At 43.5% G+C, this 19,557-nt stretch overlaps 1 protein-coding gene across 2 annotated transcripts; it reads right to left on the bottom strand.

Annotated features, from left to right (window-relative positions):
* Nucleotides 1–268: 268 nt before the first annotated feature.
* On the bottom strand, nucleotides 269–17,965 carry LOC139535943 (innate immunity activator protein-like). Of its 2 annotated transcripts, none has more exons than XM_071335928.1 (10): nucleotides 17,827–17,965; nucleotides 12,641–12,760; nucleotides 8,845–8,978; nucleotides 6,231–6,353; nucleotides 5,716–5,947; nucleotides 5,534–5,587; nucleotides 5,141–5,420; nucleotides 3,919–4,074; nucleotides 2,942–3,668; nucleotides 269–771 (listed from the first exon to the last, which is right to left on the bottom strand). In XM_071335928.1, the coding sequence occupies exons 2-10, from the start codon at nucleotides 12,693–12,695 to the stop codon at nucleotides 679–681; spliced, it is 1,854 nt and encodes a 617-aa protein (XP_071192029.1). In that variant the 5' UTR covers nucleotides 12,696–12,760; nucleotides 17,827–17,965; the 3' UTR covers nucleotides 269–678. The 2 variants fall into 2 exon arrangements, with proteins under 2 accessions (XP_071192029.1, XP_071192028.1); XM_071335927.1 differs by having other exon boundaries at nucleotides 5,141–5,423.
* Between the last annotated feature and the right edge of the window lie 1,592 nt (nucleotides 17,966–19,557).

Below are 19,557 nucleotides of genomic sequence, written 5' to 3' on the forward strand. Positions count from 1 at the left end.
CCACAACCAGGTGGCAAAAGGTAAGAAATAAAGGCATCAGTTGAACTCGGTTGCAATTCAATTAGCTTTTTGCTCTAAATGTTTGCCAGCTAAATAGTACATTGATAAAGGATAGTGCATCTTCAATGCTGAATGGTCGATTGATGACAAAAATAATACTGGTACTTATTCTGATCCTATGAAACAAAAGACTGGTCCACATTCCTGTTGGAATTTAATTCCCAATTCTGAAGAAAATTACATTCATAACAGAATGACACTGACAGGATTAACAGTATAAATCTTTATTTATTAACTTCTACAGAGAAACATTTTCTTTTAGAAAAACAGTTTAGAAACATTTTTCATAGTACTGAACAGATCCGTACAAAATAAAGCTAACTATGAATTAATGTTCAAAACAGTAGCTCTTTCACAGTAAAAAGGGAGGCACTATTTTAGCGTTGTGGTCTGTTACTTCCTGCCTTCAGTTGATCATTTGTTGTTGCCCAGGTAACATGTTGAGGTCAATGGTATAAAGCCTCAGGTCCTCTTTCATATTATGCCCGGTCTCCATCATCTCATATCTGCACCAGGTCCATTGGTGTAATAAATTAATGAATAAATAGGGCTTTGTGGGCTGGGGGCAGAGGTCAGTGTTCCAGAGAGGGTGTGGCACTTGGAGCCCTCTCCCTAGTCCTACACCTGACTGATGAGCTCTGACTCGTCACCCACAAACCACTGCACCGGGGTCCCATCCGCTGCACTCTGGAGGACCCGTCTCTGGGGAGCCTGCAGGCAGAATAACAAAAACAGGAAACATTTATTTCAATGTCTGGTTTGTCAAGTCTACCAAGTCAGTACGAACAGAGTTATACTTTTAAATATCACTAGTAACAAAATTATTGGAAGGTCACAGTATGGAAAGAAGGCAACAAAGTAGATCCGTGCCTACAAGCACAAAGATGTTTCTGCTTGTGGTTCCCTGCAACCCTTCTGGGCCAGGAGTGACAGCAGAGACCGTGCCCTCAGCTGCTATATTACTCAGTTCTCACAACACAAGGAAGTTGGAGACACAAATGTGATGTTAAAGGAAGTACAGTACATAGCACGGTGTGGTATAACTTCACCATTTAGAGCTCCATAATGAGAAGGTCATAAACGTTCAAACCAAATCAAAACCTAATTTGAGTTCAGCCATTATGTTTTTAGCAGCTGATCCACAACAAGGGTGTGGTGTTTTTCTCTACAGTGAACCACACTGTGACTCAGCGTGACATTGCGTGATTTACTTTCTGTGATCAGAACCTCCCCTCGAATATAGAATGGTCACCACTACTACTGAGAAATATTCAACCCAAAAGCTACTGAGAAATATTAGATCCACTACTGTACTACAGCTGCCAATGCTTTTCGAACCCCATGCGATATAAATCCTCGCCGAAGAGTAAAGACAGTAAAACGATACAGGAATGTGGCACCTGGGTTTTACACTTACGCAAGACCTTTCCCATGCCTTGCCCCCTGGAGAGAAAAAAAAACTCAGGATACCAATTGCCTCTCATATTATAACCATTTCAATGTCTCAAGATCACATTGACTCACCACTTGCCTCCATAGATTTTCTTAAACTGTATCAGCTCAAAAGATGACAAATAATTGTAGTTAATATAAGTGGCAGTTCTTTATCAGGCATTTTGAGGTTAATTTTCGATTGATAAAGTATGTAACGAAATAGGCTTCGTCCTGAAGCGAAACTCAGGGTCATTCACAGCGTTTTATGACGCACAGTGTGCGAGTTATCTGTGAGGCTGACAAAACAGCAGTAAGGAGGCCATGGGGCGGGACTGGAAAACGGGGCGGGACTGGAAAACAGTGTGTGTCCCAAATGGCTCTCTATTCGCTATATAGTGTACAATTTTTTACCCGGGCCCATAGTGCTCTGGCCAAAAGTAGTGCACTATGTAGGGAATAGGGTGCCATTTGGGATGTACACAAAGTGTATCATAGTTTCTCTCTCTCAGTGCAATTTAGTGAGCGTGAATATTGCCCTTGGACAATGGGACCAGAAAAAAACGATATTGTGTGAACAGTGGTTCCTGAACAATTCAAAACAACCATTGGAAGTCATAAAACGTGCTGAGACAAGTATCATTGAACAGTTGCGTTTTGTCCAATGACTCCTTTTGTCATAGTGTGCTTACTAGTTCATGGAGGTAATACTTGTTTGTGTGTCAGGTGTGATTGCCAAACTCACACAGTTCTGTAGAACACAAAGTAAGTTGGCTTGTAAAGACTGTATTTAGATACGGCACAAACATTTTAAAGAATCCTGTTGATTCCATGGAACTTGCAGACAGGCCTGGACACAGCACCTCAGTAATATCATCTTAACTGATTAGAAATTCCCTTCTCTTGTTAAAGCCTGCTGGCACTGCCTTAACCAGCAGCATACCACCCTGCATCCCACTGCTGGCAAGCTTCTGAAGCTAAGCAGGGTTGGTCCCTGGATAGGAGACCAGATACTGCTGGAAGTGGTGTTGGAGGGCCAGTAGGAGGCACCCTTTCCTCTGGTCTAAATATCCCAGGGCAATGATTGGGGACGTGGCCCTGTGTAGGGTGCCATCTTTCGGATAGAATGTTAAACGGGTGTCCTGACTCTCTGTTGTCACTAAAGAGCCCATGGGACCCTGGTGTCCTGGCTAAATTACCAATCTGACCAACATCCCCAGCTTCTAATTGGCTCATTCTTCCCTGTAACTATTTCCCAGGTTGTTGCTGTAAATGAGAATGTGTTCTCTGTCAACTTACGTGGTAAAATAAGGATAAATAAAAAAATATATACTCCAGTGATATTCATTATTAGGGTGGTGCTGACAGTAATTCCACAAAGGCAATAACTTAAGATTGGGCAACTACATTGTAATCATGTAGTGAGTGAAGTGCTGTCATGGGTGTTTACCTGTTCAGGATACTTGTGGTGGTGGGAGAGCGGTGACTCGCGGCCAGGTACGTTCCTCACCCTAATCGCAGTCTGTCGGTCGAGGGAGTGAGGTCTGAACTGGTTGCGCTGGTGCCATGACTTGAGCTCCTCGTTTACCACCTGCCGGGGGAAGCCTCTGGAGGGGTGGTGGGGGTACTCTCTGAGCGAGGGGGCGCGGGACAGTCTGACATGGGGGGGAAGGGACGTGAGAGCCCGCTGGGGGTGCACAGGGGCCTCCTCATACCAGTGCTCATATCGGCTGGAGTGACAGGGGGGCGGAGGGCCATGATACAGCCTGGCCATGTCCATCTCTGAAGGGTAGACCATCCCGTGGTCATAGTAACCCCTGTGGAAGCTGGGGGTGGACTGGTGCTGGTAATTTTGGTAGAAGCCGGGGCCTGGGGAGTAGGCCATTGGTCCATGATTATCGTTGGGGCTGGACTGGTACCTATAGGTGGGCTGACACTGCCATGGCAGGTCACAGGGCATCTCACGACACAGGGAGCTAGTGTAGGATGGGGCAGAGTGTTCAGAGTTACTGTCCGCAGTCTCAGAGCTGGAGTGGTAAATGGGGTTTCTGTAGCCTCCCCTCTGGATGGGGGACTCGCCTGGAGACGTTACCACATAATCTGTCAGTAGCCTCCTGGGAACACGGGTACGACCCCGGTCGTTATCCAGGTTCAACGGAAGTTCACTGTTGGGAAGCCTGTAAAATATCACATAGAAGCATTACAAACTAGGCCAAAACCGTACAAAATGAAAATCATTTGTAAGATAAAGTGAGACAGTTTCAAGATTTAAGCAGTGTGGGGACAGTGTGGATGAAATATACAATGGTGGTGCTGTGTGACTGTGATGTGGTTGTCTTACCTACCTTATTTGAATGAACTGACTAAGTTGCTCTATAAGAGGGTCTGCTAAAATACCAAAATGTAAATATAAAAAAATGTGCTGACCTGAGAGAAAACTGACGGCGAAGGTGCATCTCTGGGGTGGAGGGGGCGCTGTTTGACTGGATTGGGCACAGTCTGAGATGGGAGAACTGCAGGGGCAGAGTAGTGTCTTCATAACAGGCTTCCACTGGAGGCAACACAGGGGTCACGGCTGGACTACTGCAGAAAGGTAACATGGACAGGAAGGAGAGGTTAATGACTAAACCCTGAAGATGTTATCATTCAGATGGAAAACAGGCCATGAAGGGGCCAAATAAGTGCATGTGCTTTCCATGCTTAAACCTGTTCCATGTGCCCTTATCTCAGTCTATTTGCGCTGCCACTCAAAGACAAGTTGTGACTGAATCAGAATGGTCCAGAGTAATATCCTCCCCGAAATAACAAGGAACACCTTAATGCAAACTTTAGCAAAACCACTTCAAAAGGAACTCATTTTTGAAATATCAAATGGAGTTTAAGTTGCAGAGAAGTGCTGCCAAAGCATATTTTGTATACACTGAGGATACAAAACATTAAGAACACAAACTTTTCCATGACAGACTGACCAGGTGAAAGCTATGATCCCTTATTGATGTCACTTGTTAAATCCACTTCAACCAGTGTAGTTGAAGGGGAGGAGACAGGTTAGAGAATTATTTTTAAAGCCTCGAGACAATTTAGACATGGATTGTGTATGTGCGCTATTCAGAGGGTGAATGGACAAGACAAAAGATTTAAGCGCCTTTGAATGGGGTACGGTAGTAGCTGCCAGGTGCACCGGTTTGTCAAAAACTGCAACGCTGCTGGGTTTTTCACGTGCAACAGTTTCCCATGTGTATGAAGAAGGGTCCACCATCCAAAGGACATCCAGCCAACTCGACAACTATGGGAAGCATTGACGTCAACATGGGCCAGCATCCCTGTGGAACGCTTTCGACACATTGTAGAGTCCCTGCCCCGAAGAAATGGGGGGGGGGGTGCAACTCAATATTAGGAAGGTGTTCCTAATGTTTGGTATACTCTGTATTTGAGTTCAACTATGAAGCTTAGAGCACTACCAATGCATTAATTCAAAAAGTCAAGGAAATCTTACATGAGGCTACATAATGGCTTGTGTATAAGAGAGGTTTCACCAACCCGTGAGGCTTCCAGTATGGCTATTCTTGGGCTTTCCTGTACAATAAATTCAAGGGTAGCGTTAATATAAAAGTACAGGAGGCACGCTGGGTTCTCCCTTGGCCTTTACCTTGACTTGCTGCTACACGAGTGTGACTTGTTCTTGGTCTTCTGGTAAGGCTGGTCCAGACTGGACTCAGTCCAAGGGGAGTGCTCGATGGGAGGGGGCTCCAATTCCAGGTTAGTGTTGAAGCTGGACTGTAACTCCTCCAGGGTTGGAGTAGTATGGGTTGGCTGGTGGGGGCTAGGCCCAGGGAGGTGTGAGGGGTCTGGGGGGGGCTGGGGAGGGTCTGCTGGTCCTCCTGGGTGAGGGGCCTCCACGGATGGTTGAGATGACTGACTGATCAGCTCTTCTGGAGAAAAATATTAATAATGAATTTAAGACAGTACTCTGGTGCTATTGTCAGAGCATATTATCTATACAACTTTCACAAGAGTCATTTTTGCTTAGTAACTCTCTAACCTTCATCGAGCAGTGCCGAATCAGACAGAGAGCTATCATCAGAAGTGCCCTGATCTGGAAACAAAAGCAAAGCAAACAACCATATTAATCCACGGGAATGGCACTGGAATTACATTCCCCTCAGATCAGAGAGGAGAGATGTTAATGTTGTTTTATTAGTCGGCCAGTAGATCGTCACTCACCTCTCCGTGTGCTGATGCAGCCTGGCCGTGGTGAAGACCGCCCGTGCTGTAGGCGCAGCTGAAATGCTGTCTCCTGCAGTTGTTTGACTTTCTTCTCCTCACGCTTGCACTGCTGTAACCGGCTTCTCTTCACCGCCTTGCTGAGGTGTTCCTCATGGCACAGTCTTCGGGCCGCTTTGTATATCTGCAGCTGAAGAGATAACTCAGCTTCCACAGAGTTCAGCTCTGAGTCCTACAAGAAGCAACAAAAGGACGTTGGGCAGAAGTGAGTGGCTGAACATCAAATATCTCTTCCTGGCTCTTACAATGACAGAAGCCTGACTAATGACGATTGGTGTCAAGGAAGGTAGGGCGATGGGTTGAATTGAGAAATGTAATTTTTCCCTAAGGGGAACCACAGGAGTGGCCTTCAGTATTAAGTACACCTGTGTGTGGGGCTTTTACAACCACTGTTAAAGGGAGAGTCAGTGTAAATGACAATAGTGTCCATGTCCAACCCCTGTCAGGCTCTTTACCGCTGTTCCCTGTGGGATGCTCTGCTCGTCTAGTTTGAAGGCCGCTCCGATGCGTTGGCGAATTTGAGGTGGCTTCTCCCCAGGCAACACTGGGTAATCTGCAGACAGCCGACCAGTTAGCTCCTATATGACATGGAAAGAAGGCACCAGATTTCAGTAAAATGTGTTGATTCATATTATTTTAATGCAACACAACAAATCATGTTGTACTCCAACGGTATTAGGACAGTGACATGTTTTGTTGTTTTGGCTCTGGATTCCAGCACTTAGGCATTGTATCATTTTAAATCCAGTGAGGTTAAAGTGCAGACTGTCAGCTTTAAATTTGAGGGTATTGTCATCCATATCAGGTAAACTGTTTAGAAATTACAGCACTTTTTGTACCTAGTCCCCCCATTTTAGGGGACCAAAACTATTGGGACAAATCCACGTGTATTTATTAAAGTAGTCAAAAGTTTAGAATTTGGTCACATATTCCTAGCACAAAATAATTATGTCAAGCTTGTGAGTCTACAAACTTGTTGGATGCATTTGCTGTTTGTTTTGGTTGTGTTTCAGATTATTTTGTGCCCAAAATAAATTAAATGGTAAATAATGTATTGGGTCATTTTGCAGTCACTTTTATTGTAAATAAGAATGTTTCTAAAGACTTCTATATTCATGTGGATGCTACCATGATTAAGGATCGTCCTGAATGAATCATGAATAATGATGAGTGAGAAAGTTAGACGCACAAATATCATAACCCCCCAAAAATGCTAACATCCCCTGTTATTGTAAAGGTGAGAGGTCTTGGGAATATGATTTTAGAGCGTATGTAACTTTCTCACTCATCATTATTCACAATTTATTCAGGACTATCCGTAATCATGGTAGCATCCACATTAATGTAGACGTGTTTAAAAACATATTCTATTCTTATTTACAATAAATGTGACTCCAAAATGACAATACATTATTTACCATTCATTTCTATTGGGCACAAAATTATCTAAAACACAACCAAAACAAACAAGCTTGATGTAATCCGTGCTGTAATTTCTAAATGGTTCACCAGATATGGATGAAAATACACTCAAATTATAGCCGACAGTCTGCACTTTAACCGCATAGTCCTTGTTCTGGAGTACAGAGCCAAAACAAGACAAATGGTCACTATCCCAATATTTTGAGCCCACTCAGTTGGAAAATAAATTATGAGAACTATTACTTCAGAGGTAATATGTCCCCATTCCCTTCAAATCAACCAGGTTGATGAACCCTCATCGAGTTCATTTTGAAATATTGTAAAAAATCTTTGCTTCCCAAATGACACTTTAGATCGTTCTCAAGTGTCAGTTACGCAATGCTGCCTTTCCATAGAATCCTACTCTTTCACAACACATTCTCAGGGCCTCACCTGCCCAGTGAATGCAGCCAAACTGGCCTGGCCTCTAGCTAAACCTACACTCAACCTGAACGTACGAGAGTGCATATTATTTATTTAAATTTGGGAACAGACATAACACACCCCCTGTGTTTGTTTTGAGTTAATCTACATAAAAGGTGTATATCCCCACCAGACAATAGTGTTGTTCATGATCTCAGTCGCTGTCGTGTTCCTGAGAGCAGGAAGAGGAGTTATCAGAGTCTCCATCTAGGCAGCACACCTCGACAGGACAAGTCCCAACAGGAGAGCCACGCCCAATTGTCAACAGAAAAGAATGATCAGACCTGGGCGGCGTCTCAAACAGCACCCTATTACCTACATAGGTCTCTGGTCAAAGGTAGTGCACTATATAGGGAATAGGGTGTCATTTGGTACACCCACTCAATGTATCCCTCAACAGCAGCTGAACAGGGGACTGGCTCCCCCATAGTTCGTAACGATGACGGATGGCACAGTGACATTCTTAGGGCTGAATTCGTTTCTGAGACAGATATGGGAGAGAATCTAGTGTGGTATAATAGGGACACTTAAGGTCCATTGGCTGCCTCTCACTTAAAATCCCAACAAATCAGCCTGACTGAAAGGGAAGGGAACAGTTGTGTTCTCATTGGTCAGGAGCACCAAACCAAATAATCTTTTCAGCTCAGACTAGGCAGCCTTTATTTGCTAAGTAGGTTGATTGCCAGGCAATTATTGATTAACATCTCGAAAGAATAAAAAAAAAACACACACACTGTTCTAGCTGGTATCACTTTCGTTTATAAAGCTTACGTATGAGCCTCTCTGCCTTTGTCAGATCTTGATTAACATCACTCCTCCATCCATTCTACTATGAAACGAACCCCCCCGTCTAAATAATGTGTAACTGTTGACATTTTTTATTGAACCTTTATTTAACTAGGCAAGTCAGTTAAGAACAAATTCTTATTTACAATGACAGCCTACCAGGGAACAGTGAGTTAACTGCCTTGTTCAGGGGCAGAACGACAGATCTTTACCTTGTCAGCTCGGGGATTCGATCTAGCAACCTTTCGTTACTGGCCCAACACTCTAACCACTACACTACCTGCTGCCCCATCACAGTCATAGTATCACTTATGGGGAAATCCACACTGATATTATGGTGAAAACGATCTGAACCCTGATGGAGTGGAGAGTGTATGTGCTATATCCAGGGGTACTCACAGCCTCTCGGATGCAGAGTTTCTTCAGCTCCAGTAGGCAGAGCTCTAGCCGGTCCTCCAGTGACTGATGCTTGAGCTTGACGGCCCGGGTATGAGTGATAACGTCCTTCATAATCGTGAAAGGACTATCAGGGCCTTGGACACACAGACAAAGAGGCTACTGTAAGGTCTCAGGGTTGAAAACAGCAAGGCTATAGATAGCTGGACACAATCTTTTGGCACGTTTACAATTGGTAATGCTTGCTTGTCAATTTCATATGGCTGCAGCTGTATCCCACAGATAACCCAACTGGTTGGAGAGAATAAACTGTGTCCAAATCGAGAAAAGGTGCCAATACAAATGCAAACAAAAATGTTGCTCCAATCCTGACCTGTTTCTGCCCACTCGTGAGCAGCAACGAGGAAGATAATGAGCCAAGATGACACCTACAGTAGACAAGACAAGGTTCTTTTGAGAGATAATGAGTGTCTGTACTTGTACTGTTGGGCAATTCCACGGTAACAGAGTGACAGACTCAGATTTTTCACTTTAAAATGTACGTCAAACAAAAACCAATGATTGGAAAGTTAAAACTATACAACTCTATGCAATGACTAAAATTCCCAGTGAAAATTGTAAGTAAATACATTTTGTTACATTTTCTGTGGAAACTTAAAAATATTCTTTGTGCATAGAATTTTATGGTTTGTTTAATTTTGCAATCATTGGTTTATGTTTGACATACATTTTAAAAGTCTCACTCTGCTACCATGAAATTGCCCTGTTTTATTGATTTATACTGAAACTGTCATGAAAGTGTGATAGGATCAACCTGTGAGTGAAACCAAGGCGATTAACAATATGTGGTTGCTCTACTACTGGAATAGTTAGGCGTCTCTCCAGCACTGCCGGTGACTACTGACAACTGGAATAGTTAGGCATCTCTCCAGCACTGCCGGTGACTACTGACAACTGGAATAGTTAGGCATCTCTCCAGCACTGCCGGTGACTACTGACAACTGGAATAGTTAGGCATCTCTCCAGCACTGCCGGTGACTACTGACAACTGGAATAGTTAGGTGTCTCCCTGCCACTGCCGGTGACTACTGACAACTGGAATAGTTAGGCGTCTCTCTGCCACTGCCGGTGACTACTGACAACTGGAATAGTTAGGCGTCGCTCCAGCACTGCCGGTGACTACTGACAACTGGAATAGTTAGGCGTCTCTCCGCCACTGCCGGGGACTACTGACAACTGGAATAGTTAGGCGTCTCTCCAACACTGCCGGTGACTACTGACAACTGGAATAGTTAGGCGTCTCTCTGCCACTGCCGGTGACTACTGACAACTGGAATAGTTAGGCGTCTCTCTGCCACTGCCGGTGACTACTGACAACTGGAATAGTTAGGCGTCTCTCTGCCGGTGACTACTGACAACTGGAATAGTTAGGCGTCTCTCCAGCACTGCCGGTGACTACTGACAACTGGAATAGTTAGGCGTCTCTCCAGCACTGCCGGTGACTACTGACAACTGGAATAGTTAGGCGTCTCTCCAGCACTGCCGGTGACTACTGACAACTGGAATAGTTAGGCGTCTCTCCAGCACTGCCGGTGACTACTGACAACTGGAATAGTTAGGCATCTCTCCAGCACTGCCGGTGACTACTGACAACTGGAATAGTTAGGCGTCGCTCCAGCACTGCCGGTGACTACTGACAACTGGAATAGTTAGGCATCTCTCTGCCACTGCCGGTGACTACTGACAACTGGAATAGTTAGGCGTCTCTCTGCCACTGCCGGTGACTACTGACAACTGGAATAGTTAGGCGTCGCTCCAGCACTGCCGGTGACTACTGACAACTGGAATAGTTAGGCGTCTCTCTGCCGGTGACTACTGACAACTGGAATAGTTAGGCGTCTCTCTGCCGGTGACTACTGACAACTGGAATAGTTAGGCGTCTCTCTGCCGGTGACTACTGACAACTGGAATAGTTAGGCGTCTCTCCAGCACTGCCGGTGACTACTGACAACTGGAATAGTTAGGCGTCTCTCCAGCACTGCCGGTGACTACTGACAACTGGAATAGTTAGGCGTCTCTCCAGCACTGCCGGTGACTACTGACAACTGGAATAGTTAGGCGTCTCTCCAGCACTGCCGGTGACTACTGACAACTGGAATAGTTAGGCGTCTCTCCAGCACTGCCGGTGACTACTGACAACTGGAATAGTTAGGCGTCTCTCCAGCACTGCCGGTGACTACTGACAACTGGAATAGTTAGGCGTCTCTCCAGCACTGCCGGTGACTACTGACAACTGGAATAGTTAGGCGTCTCTCCAGCACTGCCGGTGACTACTGACAACTGGAATAGTTAGGCGTCTCTCCAGCACTGCCGGTGACTACTGACAACTGGAATAGTTAGGCGTCTCTCCAGCACTGCCGGTGACTACTGACAACTGGAATAGTTAGGCGTCTCTCCAGCACTGCCGGTGACTACTGACAACTGGAATAGTTAGGCGTCTCTCCAGCACTGCCGGTGACTACTGACAACTGGAATAGTTAGGCGTCTCTCCAGCACTGCCGGTGACTACTGACAACTGGAATAGTTAGGCATCTCTCCAGCACTGCCGGTGACTACTGACAACTGGAATAGTTAGGCGTCTCTCCAGCACTGCCGGTGACTACTGACAACTGGAATAGTTAGGCGTCTCTCCAGCACTGCCGGTGACTACTGACAACTGGAATAGTTAGGCGTCTCTCCAGCACTGCCGGTGACTACTGACAACTGGAATAGTTAGGCGTCTCTCCAGCACTGCCGGTGACTACTGACAACTGGAATAGTTAGGCATCTCTCCAGCACTGCCGGTGACTACTGACAACTGGAATAGTTAGGCGTCTCTCCAGCACTGCCGGTGACTACTGACAACTGGAATAGTTAGGCGTCTCTCTGCCACTGCCGGTGACTACTGACAACTGGAATAGTTAGGCATCTCTCTGCCATTGCCAGTGACTACTGACAACTGGAATAGTTAGGCATCTCTCCAGCACTGCCGGTGACTACTGACAACTGGAATAGTTAGGCATCTCTCCAGCACTGCCGGTGACTACTGACAACTGGTTGCATCCCAAATGGCCCCCTACTCCCTACATAGTGCACTACTTTTGACCACAGCCCTAAGGGTACCCCTAAAGTAGTGCACTATATAGTGAGTAGAATGCCATTTGGGACATCCCTGAGTTCATTTACAGGGCTACTAATGACTCCAGGCCAGTTGCATTGTGTGTCACATACTTTCAGAGATTATCAACTCAATCCCTGCAGGCACTGACAGACAGCAGAGAAAGCCAACGGAGGTGTGACTGGGAAACAAAGAGGTCACACAGTAACTGCACCGGAACGGCAACCATGCAGGAGAAAATAAACAGTAGAAAACATGCCAACAATAAAATGTATTCTGTCTGTATGTATAATCTCCCATTGTGGGAAGCAGACAGTGTGTGACTAAATGACATGTGGTGAAGAAAGTCACCAGCAATAGCTCAGCTACTGGTTTAAAGAAATTATTGGTAGTGGCCACTGCATTCTCTTAGAAATGGAGCACAAAATAATAAATAATAGGATTATAAACCACTTTTGAATAGTGTGGCTTGCTTGCTTACTACTTCGTTATAACTGGAACACAAATAGATTTCTAGGCCACAACCCATGGCATATCAAGTTTGAAAGAATGTTGACTAATGTCTCACTACAGGCATCCCATTATAGTGAATAACTGTTAGTGTCATCCAAGTTCAAAGGTATTTGGTAGCTTGATGCTTACCAGAGTGGAGAATGATGCCACTGTCTGTGTCACTGATCTCTTCTTTGCCCTCCATGTATGTGGGTCAGGTGGTATTCATAGGTGGGGGGGGAGCAGGGGAAAGTCCATTTTCACAATGCCCTGCAGAAATACACATTTATGTTCATCTTCAACGATACAATATACTTTATTGTCCATCTGCATGAAAATTCATTTTAAAGTCAGCATGCAAATAGAACACTTCTATACAGTCTCATTACACTACAGAGAGTGATTCCATTTAATAGTACTAAATTGTTGCTTTTCAGCACAATTAGAATATCTAATTTTAGACATAGTTAATGGGATCCATCCACCATTGAGAGATTAGACTTCTAACAAACCACTTAACCCTTCAACCATGAAAGTCACAGGGGTAAAACCAAATTCCCAGACTTTTCTCAGGAAACAATGGTGCTTAAAAAGGGCCACTCTTCCCATTACTTTGAGCCATTCCCTCCTGTTATGTCCTGTCAGCACAGCCTCACCAGGGTTCAAACCAGAGTGGATTCCCACTGTGACCATCTAACTCACAGGTTGTGTCCTGAATGGCACCCTATAGCCTATATAGTGCACTACTTTTGACCAGGGCCCATGGGGCTCTAGTAGTGCACTATATAAGGAGTAGGGGGCCATTTGGGACACTAACCCACACTGTTCTTCATCAGGTGAATGTTTTGCCTGCAGCTAATTAGCTGGCTACTTTAGGGAGAGGTTGAGGAATGCCTGAACACAGGAGAGGAAACAACAATTAGTCTTATTCTTTTATAGGCCTATCTTAATTAAAGACTACCAACAAAATACAGACTTAAAGAGTCTGGAATAATATCTCAATGTCCTCCAGAAATATGAATTATCAAGTAATACAATTCAAATTAATTAACTGATTCTATTTGACTCTGTGCCAATTTAATCTTGCTCCTACTCCAAATTGTCTGTTGTGTTCTCAAAGAAATATTGGAACCTACATGCACATGTGGAACTTCTGCAGTGAGAAGATTTTTTGGTCACAGGATGCAAGGTCTGTGCCAAGCATAGTAGGTGTTGCTATTCCCCGTCTCCCCAGTACTTTTTTGTTTCGATTTTTGTTTTGTTTTGTTGAACAATGACGCTTCACTAAGTCTTACAGTACCCAGGAATGAGTATTGTTGTCCGGACTGACTGCGGCAAAAGAACGCTGGTGACCAGATGTAAGCCTCCACATAAGCTCAGCATTACTCAATAGCTACAAAACCTCCTTGACATCCTTTCACTAGAGCTCTCCATGGCTTGTGTGAACAGCGCCAAGGAAAGGACATTAGATAGATTCAGTAGAGCAGTCGAAAAAGGTCAAAAGCTTATTTTGAGTTAATGTAATCATGTTTAAATTCATCAACTGTATTTTGAATATCTGTATTGAATATTGATGTATGCAGGCTGACTTTATTCAAGTGTCCCTTGTTCCTCTAAACAACTGTAGAAACATTAGATGAGTTATCCATTATGTTTTGTTTAAAGCATTGATAGTGCCTTCAGAAAGTATTCATACCCCTTGACTTTTTTCCACATTCTGTTGTTACAGCCTAAATTTATAATTGATTAAATTGAGATTTTGTGTCACTGGCCTACACACAATACCCCATAATGTCAAAGTGGAATTATGTTTTTAGACATTTTACAAATTAATTAAAAATGAAAAGCTGAAATGTCTTCAGTCAATAAGTATTCAACCCCTTTGTTATGGCAAGCCTAAATAAGTTCAGGAGTAAAAATGTGCTTAATAAGTTACATAATAAGCTGCATGGTCACTGTGTGCAATAATAGTGTTTAACATGATTTTTGAATGACAGCCTCATCTCTGTACCCCAGTCATACAATTATCTGTATGGTCCCTCAGTCAAGTGGTGAATTTCAAACACAGATTCAACCACAAAAAACAGGGAGGTTTTCCAATGCCTCACAAAGGGCACCTATTTGTAGATGTGTCAAAATAAAAAAAGCAGACATTGAATATCCCTTTGAGCACGGTGAAGTTATGAATTACACTTTGGATGGTGTATCAATACACAGTCACTACAAAGATACAGGCATCCTTCCTAACTCAGTTGCCGGAGTGGAAGGAGGCCAATGGTGACTTTAAAACAGTTACAGAGTTTAATGGCTGTGATAGGAGAAAACTGATGATAGATCAACAACATTGCAGTTACTCCACAATACTAACCTAAATGACAGAGTGAAAAGGAGGAAGCTTGTACAGAATAAAAATATACCAAAACATGCATCATGCCTGCAATAAGACACTAAAGTAAAACTGCAACAAAAAAAAGGTCTGTCTGCCCAATATAAAGGATCAAACCTGGCGGAGGAATAAAAATAGCATAAATAGGAAAGTATACCAGTTTAATTTGAGGACCAGGATGTTGACAGCTGTGCCATACAGATAGCCAATCCTCAGTAAAAAACACGACAGCCCACTTGGAGTTTGCCAAAAGGCACCTAAAGGACGCAGACCATGAGAAACAAGATTCTCTGGTCTGATGAAACCAAGATTTAATTCTTTGGCCTGAATGCCAAGCGTCACGCCTGGGGGGAAACCTGGCACGATTACTACGGCGAAGCATGGTGGTGGCAGCCTCATGCTGTGGGGATGTTTTTCAGTGGCAGGGACTGGGAGACTAGTCAGGATCGAGGCAAAGATGAACGGTGCAAAGTACAGAGAGATCCTTGATGAAAACCTGCTCCAGAGCGCTCAGGACCTCAGACTGGGGCAAAGGTTCACCTTCCAACGGGACAATGATCCTAAGCACACAGCCAAGACAATGCAAGAGTGGCTTTTGATAAGTCTCTGAATGTCCTTCAGTGGCCCAGCCAGAGCCCGGACTGGAGAGACCTGAAAATAGCTGTGCAGCGACACTCTCCATCCAACATGACAGAGCTTGAGAGGATCTGCAGAGAAGAATGGGAGAAACTACCCAAATACAGGTGTGCCAAGCGTGTACACCCAAGAAGATGCAAGGCTGTAATCGCTGCCAAAGATGTTCAAACAAAGTACTGAGTAAAGGGGCTGAATACTTACGTAAATGTGATATCAATTCTGCATTTTTTATACATTCACAAAACCTTCCTAAAAACTTGTTTTTGCTTTGTCCTTATGGGTAGATTATGTGTAGATTGATGAGAAAAAAACCTATTGAATCCATTTTAGAATAAGGCTGTAACATAACAAAATGTGAAAAAAGTCAAGGGGTCTGAATACTTTCCAAATGGACTGTATGCAAGGAAATGAGGCTTGATTGTTGTTCAGTGACCGAATATCCCAAACTATCCAACTTGCAGTGGCAAATATAAAGAATTAATTAATTGCACTACAAATAAAGATGAAAATTGAACATTCTCTGGTATTACCGGTAATTACCGGTAATCTATGTACTGAAAAAGGTTGTTCAAAGTGATACAATTGAGTGTCAATAGAGATAGCTCTAAATTCAGTCAAATTTCAATCAATCAACTTCACAGACAGACAGCCTAAACCCCCAATGAGCAAAGAAATGCAGAGGCTGGGAATAAACTCCCTAAAAGGCAGGAACCTAGGAAGAAACCTAAAGGAACCAGGCTCCAAGGGGTGGCCAGTCCTCTACTGGCTGTACTGGTAGAGATTCAGGAGTACATGTGGCCATTTAGGCCAGATTCAGTCTGTCCACTGAGTTTCTCCAACCAAATGTTAACTTGGTTGACCATGTCCTTGAAGCCAAGTCAGCCGATTTGGTTCCCTCAGATAGAGGCCAGTTGGTGGAATGACATGATCCTGGTGACATTACCTTGATCATTACCACTATTGCTGCGTTCAAGACAACTGGGAAGTCCAGCTTTTACTGGGAAAAATCGTTTTGCATGGTCATCCAACTTGGAATTCTAAATCGAGAACTCGTCCTCTTTCTAGAGCTCTGACATTCCGACCTGAAGATCACTGACGTCATGATTTGACCTCTTTTTTTCAGGGTTCAAATGCCGTGTTCAAAATAACTGGGAACTAATGAAAAATATTAGGTCAAATCATTGATCTTCAGATCAGAGCTCTAGAAAGAGGCCCGAGTTCGCGAGTTGGAATTGCCCAGTTGTTTTGAACGCACTGAAGTCGTTGATTTCCGAGTTCCCAGGTGTTTGAACGTGGCACCAGTCGTATTGACTAGTATGACACATACTTCTTGCTATACAGTCTAGGGAGCTTCATGTGATTGTCGAGCTGTTTGTGAAACTGCCACGTCATTAAGACTGCAATCTCAGTTCAGGCAATGATTGACAGAGAGAAAAAAGCAGGGCTTTAATTGGCTGATGCAACTGTGTGCTGAAGGCTTATTTACAACAATGCGTTTATTGTCCCGAAACTGCTTGAATCCAAATGCAATACACTTTTAGCGCATGAGGCATGTGCGAAAATATTATAATGGAATTCAATTTAAATCTCATATCTATAGTATGCAAGGCACGTTAGGTTTTGTGGAAACGTTACCACGATAATTATAATTAGGGAATTCTTAATATACAACATGGAAGAAACTTTGTTATAATAAAACTCATGACGCGTGGGAACAGAGGCATCATTTATTACCCGAGACTGAATGGGCTATTCATGAGTAAAATACTAGAACCTCCGTAATATTTATGAAGCCAAATGATAAAGTATACAAGACTAAAGACAAAGCCTAAACATTTCAACGAAATACTGACGTAGACTTTAATCAGGAAACGATTGATTCCGCGCATATCAAGTGTCCATCATCTCCCCAGGTCGCTTGCATGAAGCATAAAGACTGTATAACAATTGAGACAATAGTCCCCCGTCACTTTCAAGAAACTGTTTAATCTAACATGTCTACACGACCTCCCACACACTTCCAATAGCCATGGTTACGGAGTCAACTTAACATATTCGTTTTAGTTTTCATTAAAAGGGCATTACGCACCAAACGCTCTCTTTTCAATCCCAACGAGGTTCTCCTAGTAAAGGATAGAGGACAGGGAATTCCAGCAGAATGAAGGACAATCAACCCAGTTTTTTTTTAAATCATGTAACGTAACCTAAGTATTTCGACTGTATAAAAAGAGTTAAACTATCTGATAATTTCAACTGAACACCTCGGAAAGCATTTTGCGTAAAGTTAAAGCGCATTAAAAGGGCATGCACTTACATTTTCATCAATCTGGTTCAAAAGTCGACTCTTGAAAACTGCCTTACTAATACTATTCTCGTATTCCCCACTTGAATGGAAGTGATTGAAAGGCGAACTGCCTTGATTTGAAGTAAGGTAGAAGAAGGACGACTCACACTCAAAAGGGGAGTGGTCCGCAGAGGTGGGACCAAGTCACTATTTTTTGAGTCACAAGGTTCAAGTCCAGTCCCAAGTAGAACGGGTCGAGACTCGAGTCAAGACTAAGTCGTGCATTCTAAGAGCAAGTAAAGTCGAGTCCAGTCACAAGTTCAAGTCAAATATCAATTAAAACAAAAAAATTATATATATAGACAATGACTTGTTCAACTACAAATCTGTCTATTTACTGAGGTTAGCAGGCAGCCCTTTACATTATTTTGTCTGTACATTTTATGTAATAATTAATTTTAACAAATTCCAAATGTAACATTCATCAGTAAATTATCAATTTGTACCGAAGCCACTCCAGAGTTGTCTTGACTGTGTGCTTAGGGTTGTTGTCCTGTTGGAAGGTGAAATGTCACCACAGTCTGAGGTCCTGAGAGCTCTGGAGCAGGTTTTCATCAAGAATCTCTCTGTACTTAGCTCTGTTCATCTTTCCCCTCGATCCTGACTAGTCTCGCAGTCCCTGCCGCTGAAAAATAACCCCACAGCATGATGCTGCCACCACCATGCTTCACCTTAGGGATGGTATTAGCCAGGTGTTGAGCGGTGCCTGGTTTCCTCCAAGCGTGACGCTTGGCATTCAGGCCAAACAGTTCAATCTTGGTTTCATCAGACCAGAGAATCTTGTTTAGAGTCTGAGAGTCTTTAGGTGCCGTTTGACAAACTCCAAGCGTGCTGTCATGTGGCTTTTTTTTTTTACTGAGGATTGGCTTCCGTCTGGCCACTCTACCATAAAGACCTGATTGGTGGAGTGCTGCAGAGATGGTTTTCTTTCTGGAAGGTTCTCCAGTCTCCACAGAGGAACTCTGGAGCTCTGTCAGTGACCATCGGATTCTTGGTCACCTCCCTGACCAAGGCCCTTCTCTCCCCTGATTGCTCAGAGGCCACTGTGTTCTTGGGGAACTTCAATGCTGCAGACATTTTTTGGTACCCTTCCCCAGATCTGTGCCTCAACACAATCACAATTCCTTTGACCTCATGGCTTGGTTTTTGCTCTGACATACACTGTCAACTGTGGGACTTTTATATAGGACAGGTGTGTGCCTTTCCCAATCCTGTCTAATCAATTGAATTTACCACAGGTGGACTCCAATCAAGTTGTAGAAACATCTAAAGGATGATCAATGGAAACAAGATGCACCAGGGCTCAATTTCAAGTCTCATAGCAAAGGGTCTGAATACTTATGTAAATAATGTATTTTTATTTTTAATAAATGTACATCTTTTTCTAAACCTGTTTTCTATTTGTCAATACCGGGTATTGTGTGTCAATTGATGAGCATTTTTATTTACTTATTTAGGCTTACAAAATGTTTGACAAATGGCACAATCACTTATGTTTTATCAAGCTACATAGTTTTGAGGATAGGCATGACAGAAATAGAGTAGGATTTCATCTTTGAATCATCTTTGAAAGATTACATCTTTATGTTTTATAGACAAACTGAAGCGCGGAGATCAGAAGTTAAGTGCATGCATAGAAATGGAGTCAACTAGTTCTTCTGGTCAAGGCCAAGAGATGATATCAACTGGTATGCGGATTAC

The sequence above is a fragment of the Salvelinus alpinus genome, chromosome 12, assembly GCF_045679555.1.
Source record: "Salvelinus alpinus chromosome 12, SLU_Salpinus.1, whole genome shotgun sequence".
In the NCBI taxonomy this organism is placed as follows: domain Eukaryota; kingdom Metazoa; phylum Chordata; class Actinopteri; order Salmoniformes; family Salmonidae; genus Salvelinus; species Salvelinus alpinus.